We start from the raw sequence: 24,526 nt of genomic DNA, 5'->3' as shown, positions 1-24,526 counted from the left end.
GATGAAATCCCACAATAGCAGTCATCACACAGAGATCTTTAATGACGTCCCACAGTGACCACACACAGCCACCCACCGAGCACACACACACACACACACACACACACACACACACACACACGAGTACAGATTCAATGCTAACGACATTTACATGCTCAAACGATCAGGTTGTAGGAGATGCTGAGCGTTATCGGTTCACTCTCTGTGACAGGAACTCTTCATATAAAACAACTTCATCCATTTAAAACCTCAACTTCAACATGGACACACACACACACACATGGACGCAAAGCAAAGCATTTGCAACAGATATCTAGGATAACAGCCTCACTTCTAATTCCACACATTTGGCCCAGCACCACGAGGACTATTAACACACACTCTCACATCGAAGCCAGAGAGAGGAGACTCTTTCCTTCTCTAAAATTAGGACTAGATTGGCTCTGCTGAGTTTTTGTCTGCAAATACACTCATCTTATTAGATTAAAACTGCAGCATAGAGCCACAAAAAGCATCTCATCCCACCTAATTGAGATGCTGTTGATTTGTCTTATTTGCTCAAACAAGATTCTTGACTGAGAGGGAGGCAGATTTATAATCAGTGCAGCTCCCAGTGACTGTGAACTGTGTCACAGAGCTGACGCCGCAGGTTTCACAGGTTGACTGTTGATTCTGTGAAGATTTTAAACTAATTTAACAGCAGCTCAAAAGCTCTTAACTTTCACAGAGAGTGACTTCCACTGCTTGCGGGCAAAATCACTTCCATCGCCAGAGTCTCCAGACGCAGAGCTGGTCTCAACCGCATTATCTGGGATTTGGCGCCACTGTGGCCGATGGCTCTCGCTGCCAAGCGGGCTCTTTTGTTTTCAGCACCTGACTCAGCCTGAGTAACAGGACTAACCCTCTGCTCATATGCCCCAAACCCTCACCCTCACCCTGGCCTCAGCTGAGGGGCCTCTCAGTAAGAATTAGTCCTTTTTCTGACGAGTTTCCTCTGGACGGATGAGTATAAATTTCAGGGCTGTATTTTGGGAAGGGAGCTGCTCTTATGGCAGGTTTTACTCTGTTGTGAGTGTGTGTGTGTGTGTGTGTGTGTTAGGGTGCAGAGATGCATCAGCTGCACACAGTTAACAGTAACAGACCTGAAACACACTCCACACACACGTTTGTCAAATCAGCCCTGAAGCACTGATCAAGAATGTGTGTTGACCTTTGCTCCGGTTACTGACTGTTCCCCCTGTAAAGATACACTCCCACACACACACACACACACACAATAAACACACAGATGGCCCTTGTGCCACACACACACACACACCCTCCTCACCCCTGCACTCTCCCCCGCTGCCTCTATAATTAATGGACCTCTGGCAGGAAATCAAGGAAGTGTGTGTGTTCATAAATATTTACAGGAGAAAAAAAAGCATGAACATTTCACGTGTAGATAAACACGACATCCTCCAAAACACATCCTACTGTACACACACAGGAAGGAGCACTGTAGGCTTCCATGTTAAAACATCCTCCTCCTCTCAGCATCTTCACACCAGGTAGTTCAGTTCTGCCTGAGACTAAAAAACCCGCTTTAAAATTCTGAATTCAAATGATAATAATCCTGAAACAGAGTCAGTGGTGACTTGGCTCAGATCCTCCTCTGAAATACAGAATATTCTCATCACATCTCCCTGCTGTGTGTGTTTACACTGGTCCTCTTTTTCTTTAGGAGATGCAGCGTGTGTGATTGTTGTACTCACAGAGAAACCGGCCCAGAAGGGGCAGGAGTGCCGGACTCTGGGCGATGTGGTGAGAGCCAGAGCCGCGAAGCTGACGGCCAGGATGAGACTCCCCAGGACCATCTGAGAGACCCCCAGAGCCAGCATGATCCTCGTCCGGGTCCGATACTCCCTTAACCGGGACAGGCTGCGGGACAGCGACGCCGGGCTCAGGGACCCCGGACCACCACCACCACCGCCGCCGCCGATGCCGCTGCTGCCGCCGCGGGGCAGCGCGTTCACCGGCATTGTCACTGAAGGAAACGACCGACAAATACAGCAGCACCGGAGGAGGACAATAACATCCAACAACAGACGGGTCGCTGCGTTTCAGCCGCCCGCAGTGCGCTGGTACACGGTGAAAGTCGCGGTCAGTGTCCGGTGTGGAAGATCCCCATCAATTAAGATGCTCCGAGTCGCTCCAATTAGAGATGCGCTGCGGCGGATGGGAGGAGAAAGGTGAGGAAAGAGCGGAGTGGACGAGGCACCAGATGTTTACCATAACCTCACACACTCTCTCTCTCTCACACACTCAAAGTATTTCTATTTTCAAGGTGAAAGATACAGAATAAACCGCTGCGGGTTTGTCGGGACGGAGCCCCGTTCCTCAAAAGTCAAAACGCGAAATGGCAAAAAGCAAAAAACGCACCATCCCGCTGTCAGCCAGCCTTGCACCATTGTCATGCTGTCATGCTCGCCTCTGCGGGTTCTCCCAACAACTCAAAGCGAGAGATGGAGCCTGGATAGAGACGCGTGAATCAGAGCTGAGTCCACACTACATCAGATTAAACAGACAGAGAGGGGAAAAAAAAAACGTCCAAACAGTTGAAATGCGGGTGTTTTTTTCTTTTTATATCCGCAGTTCTTCTGCGTGAGGCACCAGGAACCCAGCCGTGGTTTCTGTTTTTTCACAGACGACAGCAAATCTCGGCGCCAGGAGCAGGAGATGCACACTGCGTATTGGAGATGTGCCACTCTGCGCGTCTACATGGCGGCGAGCTGCACGCACTCTGCTTTACTACGAGAGTGAAGGAAGGGGAGGTGGGCGCTTTACTATCAGGCAACATCCAAAAAACACTGCGCGTGATTTGTTACCGCGGCTGGTGATGCAGCGGTGGGATCTGACCCGCAGGCTGCACAGGATAAATGAGGTTTATCCTCTGGGAAGAGCGCGCGTTCAGGATGGTTTCTCCTCTTTTTTTTTAAATCGGGAAATTAGACGAATGAGCGACGTTTAAACGCTGAGTTCAGGTGGGTTTACCTTTAATAAAACACCGCGGCTGTAGATTAACATCAGCTCCAGCCGCAGCGCCGGGACTGCATTGTCATTGAACACTGGCTCTGCGTGATGCAGGGTGGAGGTAACGATCCGAGCAGGTAGTAAATGCACCACACCTGGAGAGGAGTTTCTCCTGAAGAGCTGCAGGACACGACAGCGGCTGCATCATTAAATCATCAGGTTTAATGAAAGAGGTGGTTTCCAGCCTCTTTGGACTGTGACCCATTAGAAGGCGTCCACTCATTTGGTCTGGAGCCACACGTTGAGAACCACTTCCTGTGTGTGCTCAGAAAGGCAGAAACAGTGAAGTTATTTCATGAAAACACACATTTGAATCAGGCTGTTAATGTGAGAGCAAATATCTCAGGTGTAGCTGGAGAGAAAAAATAAAACTTCACACACCTGATTTATGTTTGCTCCTCCTTCCTCATCGACATGTTTTCTACCGGTCAGAATATGAAACAGAAATGTTAGGATCCTAAAGTCACAGCTGAAGGACCTTTGTGTTTCTGACCTTGCTCATTTAGAGCTCACCTGCGCCACCTGGCGGTGAAACATGAGCCAAGCTGCTGAACACAACAATTAACCGGAGACAAGTTTGATCATTTTCAAACAAAAATCCTCAGACTGAAGCTGATCAATAGAGGTTATTCTGGTTTTCCAGTGTTGTGGTCGGAAGACCTTTTTAGTTCTGAACTGTTGGTCAAACAAAACAAGCAGTTTCAGAATAAATCTGATGAATCCTGACGAGCATTTTCACTATTTTTTGTCCTTTAACAGATTAAACAATGAATCAATTTAGACATGAACTAATAAAGGAAATAATCTTTCAGTGCAGTCTTAGAAAAAAAGCCAAATACAAGTTGTGATTATCAGAGGTGAAAAGGAAGGAAAGCAGCAATCACTTTGTAGGTGGAAAAAAAACTTCCTTTAACACAAACTCTTTACTTTAAAAATGATTTTATTTATTAATACAGTGGTATACTTAAAATTGTGTTGTAGAGGAGAAAAAAAGTCAGCCACACGTGAAGAGCTAATATCCAATTAAAGCCGTGTTATATCTAAAAATAAAATGGTACTGGTGTGCCATACATCATATATCGTCTATTAGTACAAAAATACATTTAAGGGCACACAATACAGCATCCAGTATCACAAATCAGTGAGGGGGACACTTTGAGAGCACACCCTTTCAAAAAGAACATGTTTTAAATGTATTTTAGCCCGAGTACGTTCCTGATCCTCAAACAGCCGTGAAAAGACCTTTTTTTGTTTTTGTGACGTAGTGTGTGAATATATCGGTAGAAAAGGTGTGATGCATTATTGTTAGGTTATAAGTTCCAAGGCTCGAGGGTATATCCAGAATACAAAGATAACCACGTTCACTTTCTTCCACTTTTTAAAACATGTTTTCTCTAAGTTTTTATACAAAAAAGAAAGACATACAAAAAGTTCATTTACAAACAAAAGAAACAAGGCAATATGCTAGCTTTATTTACAGCCACTTCTTTTCTGTTTTCTTGTTTTTTTTAAGTAATGCATAGCAGATAAAAGAAGAGCATACCTTTGTTATCCTTTATCGACTGTTACTGTGAACTAAACCCAAGTCCATTTATACAGTGGGTTCACAAAAAATGAAATGGCAAAACAAATGACATTATACCATAATTTATCATAACTTATTTTTTTTCCTTAATGAAAAGTGAATAATCTGCAGATAAGGCATCACTGCTTATTTGTGTGTGAGTGCAAGAGTGCACAGACAGAAAAAAGAAAGAGAAGAAAGAGAGAAGAGAGAGAGAGAGAGATAGATGTGAGGAGAGAACTGAGGAGGCTACTGGACCTGAGTAAAGAACATGCATAGATCTCCCTCAGGCTGGAAGGAGAGAGACGTGGTACTCGGTAGGAAAGTAAGCTACGAGATATTACTGCAAGAAAAAGGAAGAATAAAGGAAGGAGTGGAGGAAGAACGTCTCTAAAAGTGTGCTGCTGCTGCTGCTGCTGCTTGGGTTCATAATATCCAGCTTGTGTTTTGCCGATTCCTTCAAAATGTCACCACCTCTGGTTTTTACCTCTCGTCTGTCCTGCCTCAAACCTTCATTAAAATCCCCTCGATGTGGAAAAAAACACGTAGGTATTTGTTTTCAGTCACTTGAACTGAAAAATAACAAGATGTCGACTGAACTCACGAGTATTTTTTTTAGTAAATCTTCTCTATACTACTATATATACTGTATGCATATATAGCATAAATATTTTTGAAGCACGTACGCTGCTTCAAAAGCCATCCATCCATCTATATTCATGTAAAAATTACATTAAACGTTGCCGTATACAGTATATAATGTCAATCTTCAGTGGCATGGGGCATGCATCAATAGTTTCACATCAAAACTTCAAATTGGGAAAAGAGTTTAAAGAACAGATCATCAGTGTCTCGCCTTCATCCACGGTGCAGTAAACAGCACTGACTGGATCTTCTTCATGCTCCATAATGTGGTGTGTGTGTATGTTAGGAGTGTGTGTGTGTGTGTGTGTGTTCGTCCTCTTCATTTTATCCACCATGCTTTCCCACTTTCAGAAACACCACACCTGCTGGCCCCGTCCTTAAAAGTGGTCAATGAGCACAGAAACACAGTTGGCTCCCACCAGGTAGTTGGGGTCTCCGGGGAGAGACTTGTTCTGCCAGCTTTTTGGGTCACCTGAGGACAGACAGATGGGATGGGAGGAGAGGGTCGGTGAGTGTTAACAGCTGCTTTTTATGGAAAACCCCAAACTGCCGTGTGTTTTAAAAGCACCTGCAAAAACACCACAGAGTCTCCTGTCATTAAACACTGGTCTCATTTAAAACAGAACCTGATCACATCCATTGTCTACGAGCCACGTTTAGTGAAACTGCGAGTTTGTGGACGATATCCAAGCACAGTGGCAAAACAGACTAGTAAAAGCAATTTCATTTTTTTATTGAACGTCCCCTCGCCTCTTGTTGACTGCAAATTAAACCTCAGTGACCGCGAGGTCTCGGCGTAATTGCAATTATAAACATACAGGTCTGTGCCAAGAGGAAAGTTCCAGTAATCAATCAGGGGTAAGCAGAGCCGGCTTGGCAGAGGTCCATCGATACAGTAGACAGACTAAACTGTACACGTGACTGTATGAACACGGCCTCCTCGCTGAGATCAACGGACGATCTTTTAACTGTTAATCCTGTGGTGAAGTTTAAGGTAAATGTGACAATAATCAGAGCAGATGCAGAGAGGGAAAGTCACTCAGATACAATCCTTAAATACAAGCTCTAAGGATCAGCGTTTGTCACTCTGCCTTGTCATTACGTTATCTCACAGTTCCCAATGAGCAGGCTGGCACTTGTACAGTGGTGAAGAGCCACTGACATGTGAAGAGCTAATTTTAAAGTGTGATATAAATGCAGTCGAACTGTAGCCGAGTGGTGGAGCAGCGTTGGTCGATGTGATTGAGCTGCGACTGAGAGGAAGTCTACACCTGTCTACTGACCTGTTTGGTGGAGAAATGTTAATCGGACAGCCCTCAGCTTTGTTTCCTCTTTGGACCAATCATAAAGCAACGTTTGCTCCGACAAACTCGCCTAAACAACCCTCGCCGGTCGGCCTTAAAGGTCCCTTTAAACTGGGACTGGTGAACCGTGGCACTATGACGTAAATGCTCGTCTCATCCATCTTATGTTTTGAAAATGCAGCTCTGCAGTAACAGAAATAATTCAGTCCTACAGGAGGCGGTGTGTGTGCACAAACACTGATCTTTACAACTTCAAATAAAAAACGCCATCTGAGTTTGTGGCCTTTCTTTGATGTCTGCCTGTGAGGCGGCACCGCACGGCGATGAGGTGTCAGATGTTCAGGTTTGAAAAGCACAGGTCACACGTCAAGTTGTCACATGACAATGGAGAGTTTCTTTTTGTAAAAACAGAGCTATAAGCGAAGACAGAGACAAACAGAATAACGCAGCAAACACAGAACAGAGGCGGTAAGATGCAGAGTTGTGTAGTGAGGAGGAAAAAGGAGAAGCAGGGAATCAAAGTGAAGAGAAAACCACAGGAGACAGGAGGAGGCCAGAGAGTGGCCTTGCTTTACAATAAGAGGATTACGACGCAGCCTGATAATCCTCCCACAATTCAGCAAGACAACGGAGTGAGCGGACATCTCATTCAGCCCTCCAAGTCTCATCCTTAAAATGAGGCTAATTAACAGCTAATCCTGACCACTGCCAAAATTACCACTGTTTTTCAAGACAGGGCAGGAGAAGGATAGTATTAATACTCAGTTTCCTGTTCTTCTTTTTCCTTCTTTGCAGAAGTTCAACTTCTCTATGAGCCTCAGGTCTTTCTCAAATATCAGTTTGTTATAGATTAACTGACATAAAGTTGAGTTTGTCTCGGCTCTGATTTCTATGAACGTGATTTGTGCATCATCTTCTCTTTATCTCATTTCTGTCCTGAATAAACTGCTGGTCCAAATATGGATTTTACAAACACTGTTCTCTGACTTCTGCTTTTATAGGAACTTTATTTTTCTACTGTATCTATGACGTCAAGTCTCAAAAACTTGATCTAAATTACAATTTGCTGTTGGTGGAGCTGAGGTTATTTTAAGAGATTTACTTGAATGCTGATCTCCTGCAGCTGATGAGAGCTGTGAATGGTTTACCTACGTCTGCTTTCCTGTCTTTCCCTGATCCAATTTCACAAACAGACTCCAAATCTGCCTGTCTGAAAAACTGAAAACCTGTTTTCTTGCCACCTTGAAAGAAGAAAAACCACTGGGGTGAAGGGAGCTAAATTTAGATTGCTATATTTCGACTTGGTAGCAAGATGTCTTTGTATAACTTTTCATTTTTTTGGAGGATAATAACAGGCATTATTGGTTATGACAGTGTCCCAGTTTCTGGAAGATCTGTATAAGCTGTTCTTCAGGTCAGGATTTGGGCGGCTATGTGAGAAAATCACTCTGTAGCAGAGCAGCATGCACTGTGATTCTACCTGATGAAGTTAAATGATTGTGCAGCCAAACATGCGTTTTAAATGACATAAAAGAAACTTGTGTTAGGGTGACTCAGAGGTGAAAACCAAGAGAAAAATAACTGCAATTTCAGCATGTAAAATTAATAAACACCACATGAGGAGAACCAGTGATTCAGCAAATGAGAGATTGTGTGGGTGAGTTAACTATAAATGATGAAAATGAATCAACCCAAAGCCATAATTATGAAAAAAGACAGATTTTCCCCCCTGGATTGATTCTCATTGTGAGAGTGAATAAATTATGTCATTTTAAATATTTTAAAGGGGTTTTTGAATAAGACGAGAACCAAAACTAGGGGTAAAATCTGCTAAAACAGTGACCCACAACCCTCAAACTGTCACACAGCCAGCCCAAACGACCCCGGAAGAACAGAGAGAGCACAGCATACCCGACGAGGAGTCGGAGGATTTTAGAGCAAAAGACCAACCATCAGGGGTCATTGACGCACAGTGAGGTAAGCGTAGCTCCACAGGCTTCAAAAACTTGAGGCCATGAGGTCCACACATCACCAGAGGGCTGAGCAGAGTCTCTCCTGTGAACACAAACACAGAGCAGGGTTATAAACTCAGGATGAGCACAATCACATGCACACGAAGAGGTTCAGTTTGGCTGGTGTGTGGTTGTACCACCTCCTGAGGGAAATATCTGGCACTTTAGCTGCTAGTTGCTAACTGTGTCAGAGTCCGAGCGGGTAGCGTACAGTGGATTTTGTTTCACTGAAAACATCTGAGAATGGTAAAGTAAACTTACAGACAGAGAGCTGAACAGATTCAGGTGATAATTCTCTGGAGGTTCATTACTGTGACAGCTCATCTAAATGATGTGATCATAAAGCAACCAATCATTTAGATGTGAGTAAGGAAACACACGCAGGAGTTACCTTTCTCCTTGTCGAGCGGCGGCAGGATGCTGTTGTCTCGGCAGACCTTGAAGTAGATCTCCTGCTCCACTCCTTCGGGGATGGCACCCTGTGGGATTATTATGCTGACGCCCGTCTCGATGGAGCTCAGGACGCCGCCGTTACTGTTGAAGATGCCTCGAGCTGTTGCAACCACAGTGTGGCCCTCGTCTTCGTCTTCATCATCATCCAGGGCACTGGGGCTGGGAGACAGATACCTTTACTGTCACGCTCATATCAGACTGAATACCTTCGGTTTAACCTGCAGGCAGACGGAGTGTGTTACCTCACGGGGATGGCCTTGGGCACAGCGTTGACGTTGTTGTGCTGGTATTTGGAGCGGTGGTCCATAGTGCGTGTGAAAGTGTCCAGGCCGCTGTCGTGGTCTGCGTTCTGGGGCTGTGGAGGTACCTGAGGCTTCACTGGGCTGGAGCTCCGGCCCTGCTCACAAACACAAAGGGAGTCAGGAGTTATGTGCAGAATTGAAACAGCTGTTTCAGATCAATCTGCTCTCACTAAGTAAAAATACAAAGTGTGACGAGACTGTTTTGTTTGCTGGTTACAGACATTTCTCTACATCAAATCACTTTCTCAAGAGTCAACATGCAGCTCAACAGTTAATCTCAGGATTAACCCTCGTACAATAAAGGCCTTTAAACACTGAGGGCGTTTTTGTTATGAGTATTTTCACACAGACAGCGAATACTACGCAGGAAAAAAACGATTACAATCACACAGGCCTCCTTGGTCTCCTGGCTGCACCCACAACAGGACCTCAGACTGTCCCACAAACATCCTAAAAAATACGCTCACCACCGGCCGCGGTGGAGATGCAGTTTCTGAATATTCACGAGCAAGTATCTCACATTTTTGTGTTTTATATTCGCGTCACGCTGTTCGTGAAAAGACCTGAATACTGACAACATTCCTCTCCCAACAACAGAACTTTATCACTTACAACATAATGACCTGTTGTTGGGTATTTTACTCCATTTTATTTATGTTTATCGATTTTATTTGTGTATATTTTTTTATATTTCTGTCATGTTTTGTTTAGAAAAAAAAAAGACATTAGACATTACATCTCTGCTGCACTAAATCAACACTGCTTACCTTCGGAGCAGTGTCAGGCTTGTCGTTGGGCAGAAGGTTGTGGTTGAATTTTGGACTGTCGAACATGCGTGCAAAAGGCCTGGCAGAGGTGGTGTAGGGCTTGGGCACGTAGCGGTTGTAGCTGGATGCTGGTGGAGCCCCGGTGCTCGTGACTGTTTTCGGAGGCTGTTCGCTAGTGCCGTTAACTGGAGACTTCTCGGGGAAACTCTTGTGAGGCAGGAAGTTGGTTTGGACAGTGTCCTCTCGGGCAGGAGGCTTAGCTGTGGAGGAGACGTGGGAGTAAGCCGAGGAGCTCTACAGTGTGTGTCTCCGAGTTGTTATTTGGATGAAACTGTGTACATTTTGGCAAATACAGCAGGAAGATGAATCCTACTGTTTCTTTCCCTTGAGAAAATGAAATAAAATTGAACACATTTTACCTTCAGGTGAGGGTTTGGGCAGTGTGGCCGGCGGCAGAGATGGCGTCACCTGGGGGACAGGTTCATATTTTTTCTCCACTGGACTTGGTTTCTCCACTGACTCTGTCCTGTATCGTGAGATGTAAGACAAGAGGTCAAAGGAAAAACGCCCAGGACGTTTCATAAAAACACAAGATGAATGCGTGGATGGGAGTGAGCTTCACCTGGCGTAGTTGTGGGCTGTTTGTGCTTGTGGCTGGGGTTTGTTGGGGCCAGCTTGGAGCCGGTCAAAGTAAGACAGCTGCTTCCTGTAGTAGTCCTCGTCCTCGTCAGGGTTGTAATGGTTGGAGCGCACGATATCATCAGCCGCCTTGGACTGAGGCTTCTGCGGCTCAGGGGCTCTGGGTGGGAGTGAGGAAAAAGTAGTAAAATGTAAAGCAGAAGGAGCAGGAGAGGAAGAGTTTACACTGACAAATGGCCAAGAGCTTCACAGTAAATGATGTGGAGTTTTAGTCCCACATTACTCTGACTGAGTGAAAACACGGTAACAGCAGAGTAAGCCTGGGCTTACCTGAAGGTCTTCTCTTGATCCAGGTTGCTCAGAGAATTTGCTTTAGGGATTACTCCACCTGCTTTCAAGGGTAAATCAGCTGCCTATAGGAGTAAAGGCAATGAGTAAGATAAGAAAGTACAAATGTTAATCTCTAATCTGTCAAAGAAATGTTTAAGTTAAGTACACTGTTAACTATCGTTACTCCATGGGCATAAATTATAAATATCTACAAGCTAAAGACTTTACCCTGCTTCCAGATGAATCTCCTGTATCTCTGGCTCGGTCCATGGACACAGAGCGTTTGTTCTCAAACATCTTGACCCTCGTCAGGACCGACTGGGGGCGCATGGCGGGGTCCTCCTCCTGTTGCTCGTCTCTGGCCGCTGCAGGTTTTGGAGTGTCCACAGGGGAAGCTGAGGGTGCCTCTGCTTTGGGAGGAGGTGTGGGGCTGGTTTCAGAGTTCACAGGAATGGGGTCGTACTGCTGAGGTTTGTAGCCTTTTTGTTGCACTGTTGGTCCCTGGTTGTAGGCGGGCCGCTGGGCGGCGGGGTCAGGGGAGCGGGCAGCAGTGGGGTACGTACTCAGGTGAGAATCCTGGTCATAGTGCAGGTCAGGCGCCGGGGCGGGAAGTGGATCATCGTAACGAACAGGCGCCGGGCCTGTCGGTTTACCGTAGCGAGGCCGTCCGTCAAATCCCTGCGGAGGTGGGGGCTCGTCGTAGCGGAGCGGAGGGGTGTACTGGGAGTCAGGGCCGTCACTGTACGGCAAGCGGTGATCGTAGCCCTGGGAGTTGGCAGTAGAGAGCGGCTGGTTGTAGGGGTTCCACTGTTGCTGGTCGTAGTGAGGCACGCTGTTCTCGTAGGGCGGGTTAGAGTCATAGTTTCGGTACTTTGGTTCGGGATAACCACCTCCGCTGCTGACTCCACTGCTGCTGACATCATACCGACTGGGCGGGTGGTCGTAATCTCTGTATGGCTGCTGGTCAGGGTGATATCCCTGCTGAGGGTTGTAAGTCACAGGCTTCATGCTGTGACCAATTCTCCCTGTGTTGTCTGTGTTGTATGGATCCTTTTGAAACATCTGTAGGACAAATAAAAAACAAAGAATAAGGTCAACAACTGCACAGGATCCACTAACACAGAGCACAGATATAAAATATGTGATATGAAAAACTGGACATACAAAAAGTCAGTTAAAGGATGAGAGAGGGGGAAATATTAAAACAAGTCTGTGAAATTAATTGCGGAAGAAGAAAACGAGAAGGGAAAGACCTGAAATAGAGAAACTGAGAGGGAGGGGTTACTGGTCAGATAATATATTAAGTTAAACAGAAAACTGCAGCACAGCCAAACACTCATTGCAGCTTAAAAACATCACAATGTACCACTGCAACTCCAAATTAAACACTGAAATTAAATAAACAAAGAATAACAAAGTTGTTAAAACACAACAAAACAATGGGTTCCATTTTTCTTAACTGAGAAAATGTGACAAACAGATGATATAAATGTGATTTAAACTATTTATTGAAAGTCGATTCATAATTTGACTAATAATTTGTGTTTTTGTCACATGACACATGACGTGTTCACTGCTGCATTCACTAAGGAAAATGTCACCCACTGTCTTGATGCGATTATAAAGGCAACTTAAACATCCACAATAATATTCAACATTACGAGCACATACCCATTGTACAAAAAACATATTCAAAATCCTCATATTTAAGAAGTAACCATTAATTTTCCATCTAAATCTGAAGGAGATTTCTCTTTGGATGGTGTTTGTTACTTGGCTACAGCTGGAGTTCAAAACATGAATAAAACAGCTGGAAAATTATTGGCTACTTTTACAAGGAAACGATCCATTCAATCTGATAAATACAGCACAAACAGATCTACTTCTAGTGGTTAACAGAGAATGAGGCAAACATGTTGCAGCCATGCAAAGAGGATAAGCAACAGTGAGAGCTGCAGGATTTCCACTGCTCGTCAACACGTAGGCATATCAGCGCAGCCATCACCTCCAAGCCCACTGTTGTTTACCAGCGTTTGCTCGCACTCTGGCACGTGCACACACATACGCACTGTCGCACGCACAGTAACGCCCATACACACTCTCACACACACATCTCTGTCTCTTCTGGGCAGCACTGTGGTCAGCACACATGCAGGGCGGAAGGAGAGAGAGAGAAGCGTGGCAGCAGGAGGTAGGTAGGTAGGTAGACAGGAAGCAGCAGCAGCAGCAGCAGCAGCACAGGAGGTCAGCCAGGTCAGACCGAGCTGAGCTGAGCCGAGCCGAGCCGAGCCGGGCTGGGCCACGGAGCATCCAGAGACGGTCAGATGGATACCTTTGGTTCGGAACTGGCCAGTCCAGACTGTAGAGGTTCTGGTGTGATGCTCTGAGGGGCTAGCTCAGGGGTGGGCCTCCTAAGCGAGCCAGCCTCTGGGTTGGGGCTTGGCTGGCTGTGGGGAGCTGCAGGAGCCTCGTCAGGGCTCAGACCCCCTACAGTTTTTACAGTAACGTCGACAGCAGGGGGCATTGTCTCAGCCAGGGGCTCAAGCTGCTGGGGGACGCTAGGGACGGCAGCGGCCTCTGCTTTCTGTGAAGTGGTTCAGAAATGTTTAATAACACGCGCTGACACACCACGGTGCAGTTCTAACAAGTGCTACTACCTCCATAGACCCTCTACATCGGTCTGCTCCTCACTCGCGCCTACAGCTTACACTGATACAAACAGCCAATAACCCGTCTCCACATTTAACAGTAGCTGTAGATCAACCAACGGCATGCGAGGGTTAGGAATTAGCAGCAGGACAAATTTTCATTGTTAGAGAATACTACTGTGATTTTAATTCTACGGTTACATTACAGGAATTTCTTTTTTTTTTCCCCTTTTTATGTTCGTTAACACATCATGAGACGACACACGGTTAGTTTTGGTTATCACAACGGCCAATCGGGTATTGATAAATACATTTCACACGTACACTGGATTAACACGGGCATTTCCAACATGCACATAATACTTTCTGGTGTCATATCGTCACAGTCCCAATCACAGGTAAAACAAAGGTAGGAAGTGCACATAGGTGAGTACTGGTACAGACACTTGGACAAATATAAGTTTCTTTTCCCAGTGACATCGGCAACAGCCACACCAATAATAACAGCTGGTTGTAATACAGAGTACAAGAGTAACAGTAAAAGTTTTCCTCCTTTTTAAAAATAAAAAACACACGCTCACAAACATCAATCAACAAACATGAAGAGGCAGATAGATAAAATAAATAATATAATAAATATAGATATATATTTTATATATATAGTATTTATATATTGCGATAAATACCTGACCACAAAAGTTTTCACTTTCCCACTGATACTGTTTGGTAGATAGACGGAATAACTGTAAAAATAAAAAAGAGCCTTCAATAGCGCCTCCAGAAAACCCTTCTAACGCACACCACGTCCTCCAGACAACAGGGGAGACGTACAGCTCTCAGAAACGCTACCTGCTGCGGCACTGGTGCCTTGAACCCAGCCGGGTCGATGCGGTTCAGGGGGTCCGGCTGCACCGTGTGCTGGTAACCAGCGTAGCCAGGGGGCTCCTGGATGACAGGCGGGTCCTCTCGGACAGGCTCAGAGGAGCGGGTGATGGCGGGCTCCGTGGGTGGACCCACATCGTCGTTCAGTGTTTCGTCCAGCTCCTGGTCGGTGTAGGCTCCACCCTCTGTGTCTGTGTCCTCGTAGTCGGAGGTGTGGCGGCTGTCAGTGCTGTACATGGAATACTCACTGCCTGGTGCCGACAGGTAGGACAGACGGTCGTCATGGATGTCCAGGTCGTCCTCAGCTGCCCCATCAGCCTGAGAAAGAGAGAATAAATGAGCGAGAAGAAGTGATTTCTAGTCTGTATTTTCTCTTTGGAATCTGTCTATGTATGTTTGTGCTTATGGTTATACATGTGTGCATGTGTGTGTGTGTCTTACCTTGCCCTCTGAAACCCACACCAGCTGGTTCTGCTGCTGCTGGATTATCTCTTTCAGTGCTCCAAACCAACCATCATTCATGCTGTTCAAGTTAATGGTTGCTGAATGCACAAAGAAGGAGAATAAAAACACGTCTCTCCAATCAAACAAGCACTAACAATTATTCAATTTGCAATTATGTACAACCATAGCATCATAATTAAAAGTTCATTTTAGACATGCACTCTAATCCAGACATGCTCTGCCACTTTGACATGATTGGCACCTGAAAAATTTCTAAGTAGCAAATCTGACAATTTTCCCATTTGGGCCTGAGCTAAAAAGCTTAAAAAAAAAAAGCAGCCACACTGACAGTAAAGGCACATGATTGCAGTGTTTTTAAGTATCATGTTTTTCATGTTGTGTGTAAACTAATCATGGCATCCCTCCAAAGTGCTTTAAGTGTGAAATTAGAGAGCTGCTCTCCCTCAATGAAAAGGAGGAGATGTTGCAGGGAGCATCCTTATCTCGTATATTATCATTTAATACGCTGTCTTTATCAAACAAGTATTTTGATTTCTGCTTCCAAGTAAATAATAATCTTAAAATATTATTATGTGGCCCAATTTTGAGAATAAAAGCAACACATTAGATAGAAGTGTAGCGGTACAGATTTAGCTCACTGTGTGTTTGACGTGAGCTGAGAGAAAAACTCTCCAGGACCCCTCTCAAATATCTGAAGCACCAACAGCGACACATGCTCCTAAAGCACGGTCGCGCCACATCACTTGACAGAGGAGTGCGTGCTGAGAAAAGGGGCCTGGGGCTGCTCTTGTGTGACGGTCAGTGCTGAACAAGCTTTTATGAGGGGTCTGACAGAACAGGGCCAGGCACAACAAGTGCAGTGTGGCCACAGCCTCCGACGCTGCGACACTCAATTGTCAACTGCCTGTGAAGTGTGTCCCTGTTGAAACCAAACCCCTTCTCCCTCCCTGTGGGGTTCACACTGGACTCACTGGTGAAGAGGTGGTGGTTGTTCTTTCTTAATTTGAGAGCTCGATCGTAGAGCTTCCTGGCGCTCTTCCTGGACTCGGGGCAGAGGCGGGTCCTCATGTTCTTGACGCCTTGCTTGGTGTCCGGGTTGAGAAACACCACGATCGGATACCACTGGGCGTAGTTCAGGCGGTCCACGGCGTTAGGAGTGATATCCAGCACTGCATGCTTGTCCTGCACACACAGAAAACAAATAACAACAAAAACATAAATGCTGTAAACACGTCTGTGTTTCTCAGACAACTTGTGAGCTTCAAGCACCTAGCAGTATTAAAGACTGTCATACACCAGGGGGCAGCAGTGAGTTGTGGATATAACTGTGGCTCCCTGCCATCTTTTCATTACCATAACAAATCTGCTAAAAGATGTATAAATCTCAATCTGTTGTATCTTGTGTAATTTCATATCGTTCGTGTGTGTAAATCTGGATTCACTCACTCGGTCAATGATCTGTTTAATGGTGTGCAGGCGAATGATCCCGGAGCTTTTCTGGTCGGTTCCTGCATCCCTGGGTTCACTCTCTACGGAAGACAAACAGACAGAGTTACTGCACCACATCAGCACGAGACAAACAACAATAAACACACGCTGTGCACCAATTAGACATCCCGGTAGCGTGCAGTTGTCGACTCCCATAAATAGAGCTGTTAAATATAGGATGATAATATTGGTGCAGGAGAGGACAAGTGTACGTTTATGGAAACAGCTAGATAGTAAAGTCAAAATGAGAACAGCAGCCAATTCATGCAATAGTCATTAGGTACTTTGGGAAGATTCAGGGAAATTCAATTCAGTGTTTAATCCATGTGTGCGTGCAACTGCATGTAACAGTCCAAATTATGGTGCAGGAAATGTGTTATGTGAGAAACTGACATGAAATATGCACATACAAGAGCAGGAGGGTCATTTGGGTTTAATGAGAATACAGTGTCATTGTAAGCCTCGGGGATTTAAGCAAGGATGTGTAGAGGGGTTTATGATTCAAACAAAGATAAGCAATGGTTTCCTGCCTAGAAACACCAGGTTCAAAAGAGGGCAGTCATCTCACAGGATATTCAGTATCGTAATGACTAAAGGCTTAAGGCTTAATTTCTAATACTCTAATAGGATCTATGATCTGCAAACATTGGTCACAGCTATCCAAACCATGAAGAAGTTTCAGAAGGAGCAGATAAATACAGCCATGCATGCAGAGGTTCAAGCATATGCAGTAATGTTCTGCTGTGATTCAGTATTCTTCCTTCTTATTTTTTTATTACTGATAAGGACACCGATCAGTCAGACTCTGACACTTATGGGTTTCATATTTCCATCACTGCATTATGAAAACTGGGATGAACACTCACACAGAAACACACCACTCAGAGCTCTGTATAAATCTGACTTTTAGGTTATGAATTACATCACAGTCAGTAGTGAGTCCACTTTGTACTGTCGTCTGAAGTTTGAGCCGACAAATGCTGAATTATGATCATATTTCATGTTGATTAATTTTTGGTCCTGCACTTACTTGAACCCAGTCTTGCTCTACATGCAGTGATATTTTAACACCCCATAAATATGGTAAGTACTGTTTATATTTTCCAGAGATGCCTGACTATTCATGATAACAATGTGCCAAGTCTTGTTGGCACTCATCACGGCGCATTTTGATGTTTGAGAAAATATACGGATAAAAACATCTAAACATCATACAGCAGCTTCATTAGCATCAACTGTCATTTTGATGAGCTGTCATGTTTTTTTTTTAAGTGTGGTGCAACTTATGGGCGAATTAGGGGAAAAACAAGGTGTAAGTAAATATCACATTTCCATTTAGTATTTAGGGTTTGTAAAACTTTTAAAAGACCACTACACACATCTCAGTTTTCACTGCACAGCTCGACATGCTGCTTTGCTGTTGTCATTCTATATGATGCAACCTGCATTAAGGAGGGGAATACCACTGAATTTAATCAGAAAGTCATGTCTGAATGCAGGAAGGTACAGTTCACATTTCTAATCTCTTCTATAACTAGAGACAGGAGAAGATATCACAGTGACACACAGTTTAAACTGTGTGTATGATAGTTAATTAAATCTAAGTTGAGCTCTATCTCATAGCAAAGTGCCTGTTTATCAACTTTTACTTTTACCAAATGGCTTCGCATTAACAAAAAATAATCTCCACTACTTTTACAGTCAAGTACAACTTCAGGAGGAGACGCTCTCCCCACAAAAAAAACAAAAATCTACAAATCTACTGTGTGTCAGTGTGATGTTACATTGCTTTAGTCTCCTGTGTTAAGTTAACACTGGGTGTCATTGTTGAAATATACTAAAAGGACTGTTCCTGCCGATTGTGTGGGCAAATGGAAATTCTTAAATCAAGTGTTATTCCCCCGTACGCATTAACCAGACAATGGCTATTGTTTGAACATCTACAGAGTAGGCAGCTAGCCACCAGACACTACTTTATTGATTATCTGCCATTCACTGAATCAAATAAAACAAACAAAAGTTGATGCACTAAGTGACATACTTTCCCCTCCTTGTTGTTGCTGTGTTTCTGAAAAGAAAGTACAGTTACACAAACATCACTATAGTTGCGCAAATAAACATCAAGGAATCACTTTTTATGAGGGTGTGTACTGAATGTGTGTGTGGTTGCATTGGCATGTGTTTTTGTGCACTAAAAGTGATTGCAAATCAATACTGATTGTTAAAATATAAAACACATTAAAGAGGTTTGCAGTTTCATTAAGAAAGATGATGAAAATGTGGAGGGATGGAAGATAAACATGGAAAATAACAAACACAGCTTGACTAACCTGACTAACTGACCAGGTAAAGTAAACTGGGAATAGTTAGTCCAGTGGAATATTTCTACTGAAAAAGACTGAGAAAAAAACTACCTAAATATTATACAAGTACTGTGTTATCCTCTCATTCTGATCATAACAATTACCTGCCAAATAAGTGTGTTTTTATAGACTTTTCATCTGGTTTACAGTCTCAACAAGCTGTTTGTTTGTCAGTACATTGTTGGGTTAATGCAGCTAGAAGAGGAAAACAGTAACAGGCAGTAACGATGCTTAATTAGTGTCTATTTTCACTGGAAACAAGTCAGAAGTGTTACTGTTACAAATCACTCACAAGAGAATTTGTTCTTAGATGAAAAATGTGTTAAATCTTCTTGTGTTAAACTTGTCAAATTAAACGTAGACAAGCTAAAAAATGTCTTTAAAACCTCCCAGAAGGAAGATCTTTACACATCCGTCACATGAAATTTCTTGTAAATTAAGGTGGCTTTATCAGACTCGATAAGCTTGTTCACAGATGTGTGGAGCTTTGTTTGGATTTTTAAAAATGTACAGCACATAATAGAGGCGCTGACCGAACACTAATGCCAGCATCTGTTGGATACTGACCACTGCTGTGAGTATGTGATGAGAAGTTAAACAGCTTTAGCAGAGTGTGATGCATAAATTAAGATTCTGGTCATCTCTCAGTCTAAGACAGTTGGACACTAAACAAAACATGGAACATTAGCACAGAGGGAGACGGGTGCTTAATTACTTACTTGCTAGTTCAAAAATGTCGGGCTCCTCCCTGGCCAATTTCTCTCTGGCCACGTCTGCTATTGGCCCAAAGATAACCACGGGCCTGAGGAACCCAGCTGCACAAGGACAAGATCGTGTCGTGGAGATTAGCAAAGGTTAAAATCACGTAACACTGTCGTACAGTACGTATATGAAACATTCTTTACGCTCTCCAGTCGCTTGCTGTGGCTGCCTTAGCTTCTGGACTCTTACCTTCCCTCAGCACCACCCTCTCATAGGCAGGGAACTTGGTCTGAACCGGCTGGGCTGACAGATCTTCCCTGCTCTTCCGCAAATTCCTCTTGGAACTTCGCAATCCTCGGAATCTCCAGAAGTCCGCTCTGTCGCCCCCTGGTGTCTTGGGGAGGGTGTACTGCACGCTGGATAGCTGTTCAGCTCTGTACAGAGACGAGTGGGAATAAGGTCAGCTGTTCAGGACTTCAGTCAGTCATTCAGCTCACTGGTACTCTAACTGTAACACCATTGTACAGTAATGAACTGTAAATGGTTGTCAAACTGATTATGGAGTATTTGCCATCACTGACTAAAAAAATGCTGATGAAGCATAAAGAATTTTACACGGCTTAAAAGCCATTTTATATTTAGGTTAATTGAAATGCTGTCTTGAGGGCTGGAACAATCTAATTCATAGTTCAATATTCACATCATGAACTAAAGGTTTATCTCTTGTGAGCATGATAACATTCAGTTTTTTTAATATCCACAAGCTCATTACTTTAAACATCAGTTATTTTCTCACGATAATGACACAGGTTGTTGTGGTGAACGTGTTCTACTGATGCTCTGATATAATAACAGAAGATTTTGCAGTAATAACATGCCTTGAGTATCAAACACACACATATTTTAAAGGACATCTTTTCCAGGATCTTTTCTGTTTCCTAAGATTTATGAAAGCCATTCCTACTAATGGTCTCCTTTGATGTAAATATTATTAGTTTAAATATTTTTTTAAGTCCGAGTGTGATTTCATGGTTTTATATTTTGAAAGAATACGAAAGGAGAAAGGTTTAACTTGGCTGAGGAGCTAAGTGCCTAATGTATGTGATAAAAATGCAAGCTCTGTCTTTTCTGTCGGCAGGACAGTGAGGAATCTCTGTATAAACACTGCTGGAGCCTGTTAAAGGCTGTTGAGACAGGCCTAGATTAAACGAGAAAAGCTGTTGGCTCGATCATGATGTACAGAACATTATACATCCTCAGAAAATCCTTGCAAAACCTCACACAGCAGATCATTTCAGCATTTACCTGACACACGGGATGTGTTAAATATACTCTGCTGAATATGTTTTTAAAGAAAATTACAGCAGATCAAACTAACAAGTAAATACACTTGAGTATTTCCTTTCTACTCTGAGATCAACCACAACGCTTTTATTATTTTGCCTCCGCCCTTGCCCATTCATAAAGTGCCAGAACAAGCTGTGCAGGTACTGAAGGTGTGACCTGAAACTTCTTTTACCTATTCTTGTTGGGGATGATGCCCCTCTCTACTTCCTGATGGTTCTTGCCAATACGGATAGCGAGCCAGGAGCCTAGTTTGCCGTTGTAGAGAGTGTCTACTACACGGAAAACCTCGCCCTTGTTAAAGCTCAGGCCGTACGGTGACTCTTTTTCATATTCAAAGTGTGTCCGAATATAGAAGGAGTCACCCACATCAGACTCCACTATCCTCCGATACACTGGGTGGGGAAAAAGCAGAAGATAACAGAGATGATTATCTTTACCTTTCAAATGTGCTGGTGTTTACACTCCTGCTTTTTGCTGCCAACACTCACCATCTTTTTTCTTCTGAGCCAGAATAGTAACTTCTTCTCCTCTCGGGAGATCCAGCAGAAACAGCACAGCCTCCTCCCGGATGATGTTTGCAAAGTCCACATTGTTCACCTACATGTGCCAAACAGAGGAGGTAGAAGAAATGAAATACAAAACGGCAAATTATTAACTTTAAATCTCATGTTACTGTAGGCCAACTTTATCCTAAGAGGATTTTAAATCACTATTATAAGATGTTTAAAATATTGTTGGTATCAAAGCAATTAAACAACTTTCTTTATTTTCTTCTTCTCCAGAAAAACAACAACAAAAATTAAAACAAACTCTAGGTGCTATCACTCCTTTATTTTCTCACAGATTAAGAGAAACAGAGGGAAACTTGTTCCTCAACAGAAGCAGGGCGATGTATTCCCCTACAACCGAGCAGCCTCCCCCTCGTCTCCTGCTGCTGTCCCAAACACAATAACTGCTGTTTATTGACTCTGCTTGAGGGGCAGCAGGGGAAGCAGAAACACATGGGCTGAGTCACTGAACCTCAGAAAGACACCTTTATCCTTTCCCAGAAAAAGGAGGGCTTGATGTCTTTATCTCCACTAGCACACCATGACCAAAGGGAAACCGCCTAAAGATGGAAAACAATGTCCTGGAAGTCTCTGAGATGTGTTTGTACAGCGGGAAGAACACACACAGGCACAAAAAGAGATCTACACCATGGAGTGGGAGGAACATAAGGCACTATATATTAATTATAAGAAGGATATAAGGTAATGTATAGCTTTGTTTATCAGATAAACACAGTTTGGAAATGTTAATGTCACCAGAGAAAAATGTGTGGTATCCAGCACAAGCTGAAGCACAGACCTTCATAGTCAGAGCAGGTGTAATCCTTGGCTGTTGCATAAACATGTCAGAATGAATCCAACACTGACATCAAGAGGGTTTCCATCATCCCATCAACAATGTTACTCTAGTATTCAGTCAAACAGACAGTCAACTGTTCCGAGGTCAGAGTGCAAGAACGACCTCTATTGTGTCCTCAAGTTGGAAACAAGGGGAGTTTTGACACAAGGCACAGCCTGGGAATGACTCACAGACTGACAAATACATTGTGCTGTATTCCCCAAGATCTCTTTCCACAGTAATAAAACGATTGTGACCATGGGATCACATACTTTCACCACTGATTATCTAAATTAGCGTGGGCAGCTATGGCTCGTCATATTTTGACAATAACACCAGATGTTCTTCCCACTTTCACACGTGACATGGAAAAAAATAGTGATGAACTCTGGCAGAAAACAACACCTTAGGATCCTCTAACAAGCTACATAATATTAACACAGCACACTGCAATTACAAGGTATTAGTATGAAAAGATCAACTACAGCCAGTGAAAGAAGAGCATCAGTTACAGGAGAGGACAGTGGTTGCAGAAGTTTGGAAATAGTCTCCTTCAGCTGTGAAAACCAGCTTCGATCTACATACAGGATTTCACGTTCAGTTTTATCCAGACTTTGGGTTCAAGTAGTCAGAATCAAAGCAGAAACTAATGATCAAACTGCTTCCTTTGCGATACCTCTTCACACCGGTGAAGAATATACAGTACGTGCATAAACAAATCAGGTTTCTCCAGTAAAACGCAGCTGAATTAACTCTCTAAATCCCTCAACGCAATTTCAACAACCAAGTCAGGTGACGAAATTGCAGAAAGCAAATAAGAGTTTGTTGTTTAAAGGATGGAGTGTAGCGTACCCTGAGAATCTGGTCTCCCTCCTCCAGCCCCTCCTTGGCCGCAGGACTGTCCTCCAAAACTCCTGCCACAAAAATCCCCACGTCGTTCCCTCCTGCTAACCGCAGACCGACACTCTCCCCCTTCTTGAACTTGACCAGCTTCATACTCGGCCTGCAGGGGAACACAAGGAGACAGATAGAATTAAGCAAAAAGGTCAGCAAGTCGTGGATTAAAAAAACAACAATAAACAATCATTTTAAGAGACACAAAACACAGCCACAACAAAAGCTGGTCCGAATCACTGACCTAATTTGAACTAAGTACGTGGAAATAAGTATATGGCAGGTTGGCTCGTTTTCAAAGTGAATAATAAAGTTCACTCATGAATAATATATACCGTGAGGTGCTTTTGATGAGAGCATCTAAGGCTTTTACCTGAGAATACTGTCATCATGAGCAGCGCTGGGTACAGGAGCATCAGAGGGGCTGACAGGCAGGTCCACGTCAGGCTGACCAGGCTGTGCATAAACTGGCTTTGGTTCTGCCAAAAAAATACACACATAATAAGCAGAATAACACACTCATGTCAAAAAAAACACACACTGTGCTGAACCCTGTTAAGGTTTATTATTTTGTTCAGTAAATACAGCTAAGAGAAGTGCTGGGTAATAGTGAAACCAAGTGAAAAAGTGAAAGCACCAATACATGTCAGATTCTTTGTGAAGACTGAAAAGAGTGTGTGTAATCTGCAGTTAACACAAGAATGTGTTGATTAGATGTTACACAATAAACAACAGTTGACACTGTTGTGTTTTTAAGTGCCTTAAACAGACATGGAGTTTAGTTTCGAGGTGTATCTCTGTGTATTTTTAATAATTTATCTTGGTGAAAATGAAGACGAGTGTGAAGGACTGCATTGATCCGTAACGATGGTGTGTAGAGGGTTGTGTACCAGGCAGTGGGGGTAACTGTTTGTCATCTCTGGAGCTGGCCTGGTCGCTGGCCTGAGACAAAACCCCATCATCAGAGCTTTTGACTGGTGTGGACATGGCCCCTGGTTTGGATATGCGATCCTCATCTCGACTCCGGTGGCTGAAATAAACAAAAATATCATATTTATACACATAAACAGTTTGAAGCTGACAGTTTATATTAATGTATTCCTTGAATTACCTTCCTTGTTTTTATAAAAACACATCGACAGAAAACTGATTGAGAAGAAAATAAGCAGTTAAAGGAAGGATGCACAGCTCTGTCACAGCTCTGATCTGTTGGTCCCTGCAGGATGCATATAGCAAAACACATTCTCAACCAGAAATTGACAA

At 43.6% G+C, this 24,526-nt stretch overlaps 2 protein-coding genes across 15 annotated transcripts in view; both read right to left on the bottom strand.

Moving 5' to 3' along the window:
* Positions 1–2,917, bottom strand: part of fam189a1 (family with sequence similarity 189 member A1) — a 76,475-nt gene extending 73,558 nt beyond the window's left edge. The window contains exon 1 of the mRNA XM_018686262.2: positions 1,755–2,917. Coding sequence (XP_018541778.1) covers positions 1,755–2,021 — 267 coding nt within the window. The 5' untranslated portion in view covers positions 2,022–2,917. The remainder of the gene's footprint in view (positions 1–1,754) is intronic.
* A 1,077-nt stretch (positions 2,918–3,994) lies between these two features.
* Positions 3,995–24,526, bottom strand: part of tjp1a (tight junction protein 1a) — an 80,145-nt gene continuing 59,613 nt past the window's right edge. For 5 of the 14 annotated variants that reach the window (XM_018686238.2, XM_018686239.2, XM_018686247.2 and 2 more), the window contains 22 exons: positions 24,154–24,293; positions 23,637–23,742; positions 23,222–23,372; positions 21,472–21,580; positions 21,156–21,375; positions 19,886–20,070; positions 19,654–19,749; positions 18,613–18,639; positions 16,530–16,612; positions 16,055–16,265; positions 15,060–15,160; positions 14,586–14,936; positions 13,421–13,672; positions 11,317–12,150; positions 11,089–11,171; positions 10,742–10,918; positions 10,539–10,645; positions 10,120–10,379; positions 9,293–9,447; positions 8,989–9,209; positions 8,497–8,640; positions 3,995–5,753 (listed from right to left, as the gene is read on the bottom strand). In XM_018686238.2, the coding sequence (XP_018541754.1) occupies positions 5,659–5,753; positions 8,497–8,640; positions 8,989–9,209; positions 9,293–9,447; positions 10,120–10,379; positions 10,539–10,645; positions 10,742–10,918; positions 11,089–11,171; positions 11,317–12,150; positions 13,421–13,672; positions 14,586–14,936; positions 15,060–15,160; positions 16,055–16,265; positions 16,530–16,612; positions 18,613–18,639; positions 19,654–19,749; positions 19,886–20,070; positions 21,156–21,375; positions 21,472–21,580; positions 23,222–23,372; positions 23,637–23,742; positions 24,154–24,293 (4,108 nt within the window). In that variant the 3' untranslated portion in view covers positions 3,995–5,658. The remainder of the gene's footprint in view (positions 5,754–8,496; positions 8,641–8,988; positions 9,210–9,292; positions 9,448–10,119; positions 10,380–10,538; positions 10,646–10,741; positions 10,919–11,088; positions 11,172–11,316; positions 12,151–13,420; positions 13,673–14,585; positions 14,937–15,059; positions 15,161–16,054; positions 16,266–16,529; positions 16,613–18,612; positions 18,640–19,653; positions 19,750–19,885; positions 20,071–21,155; positions 21,376–21,471; positions 21,581–23,221; positions 23,373–23,636; positions 23,743–24,153; positions 24,294–24,526) is intronic. The other 9 variants (XM_018686240.2, XM_018686241.2, XM_018686242.2 and 6 more) reach the window with 8 other exon arrangements.

The sequence above is a fragment of the Lates calcarifer genome, linkage group LG2 (assembly GCF_001640805.2).
Source record: "Lates calcarifer isolate ASB-BC8 linkage group LG2, TLL_Latcal_v3, whole genome shotgun sequence".
In the NCBI taxonomy this organism is placed as follows: Eukaryota; Metazoa; Chordata; class Actinopteri; family Centropomidae; genus Lates; species Lates calcarifer.
This window is presented reverse-complemented; position numbering and strand designations above follow the sequence as displayed.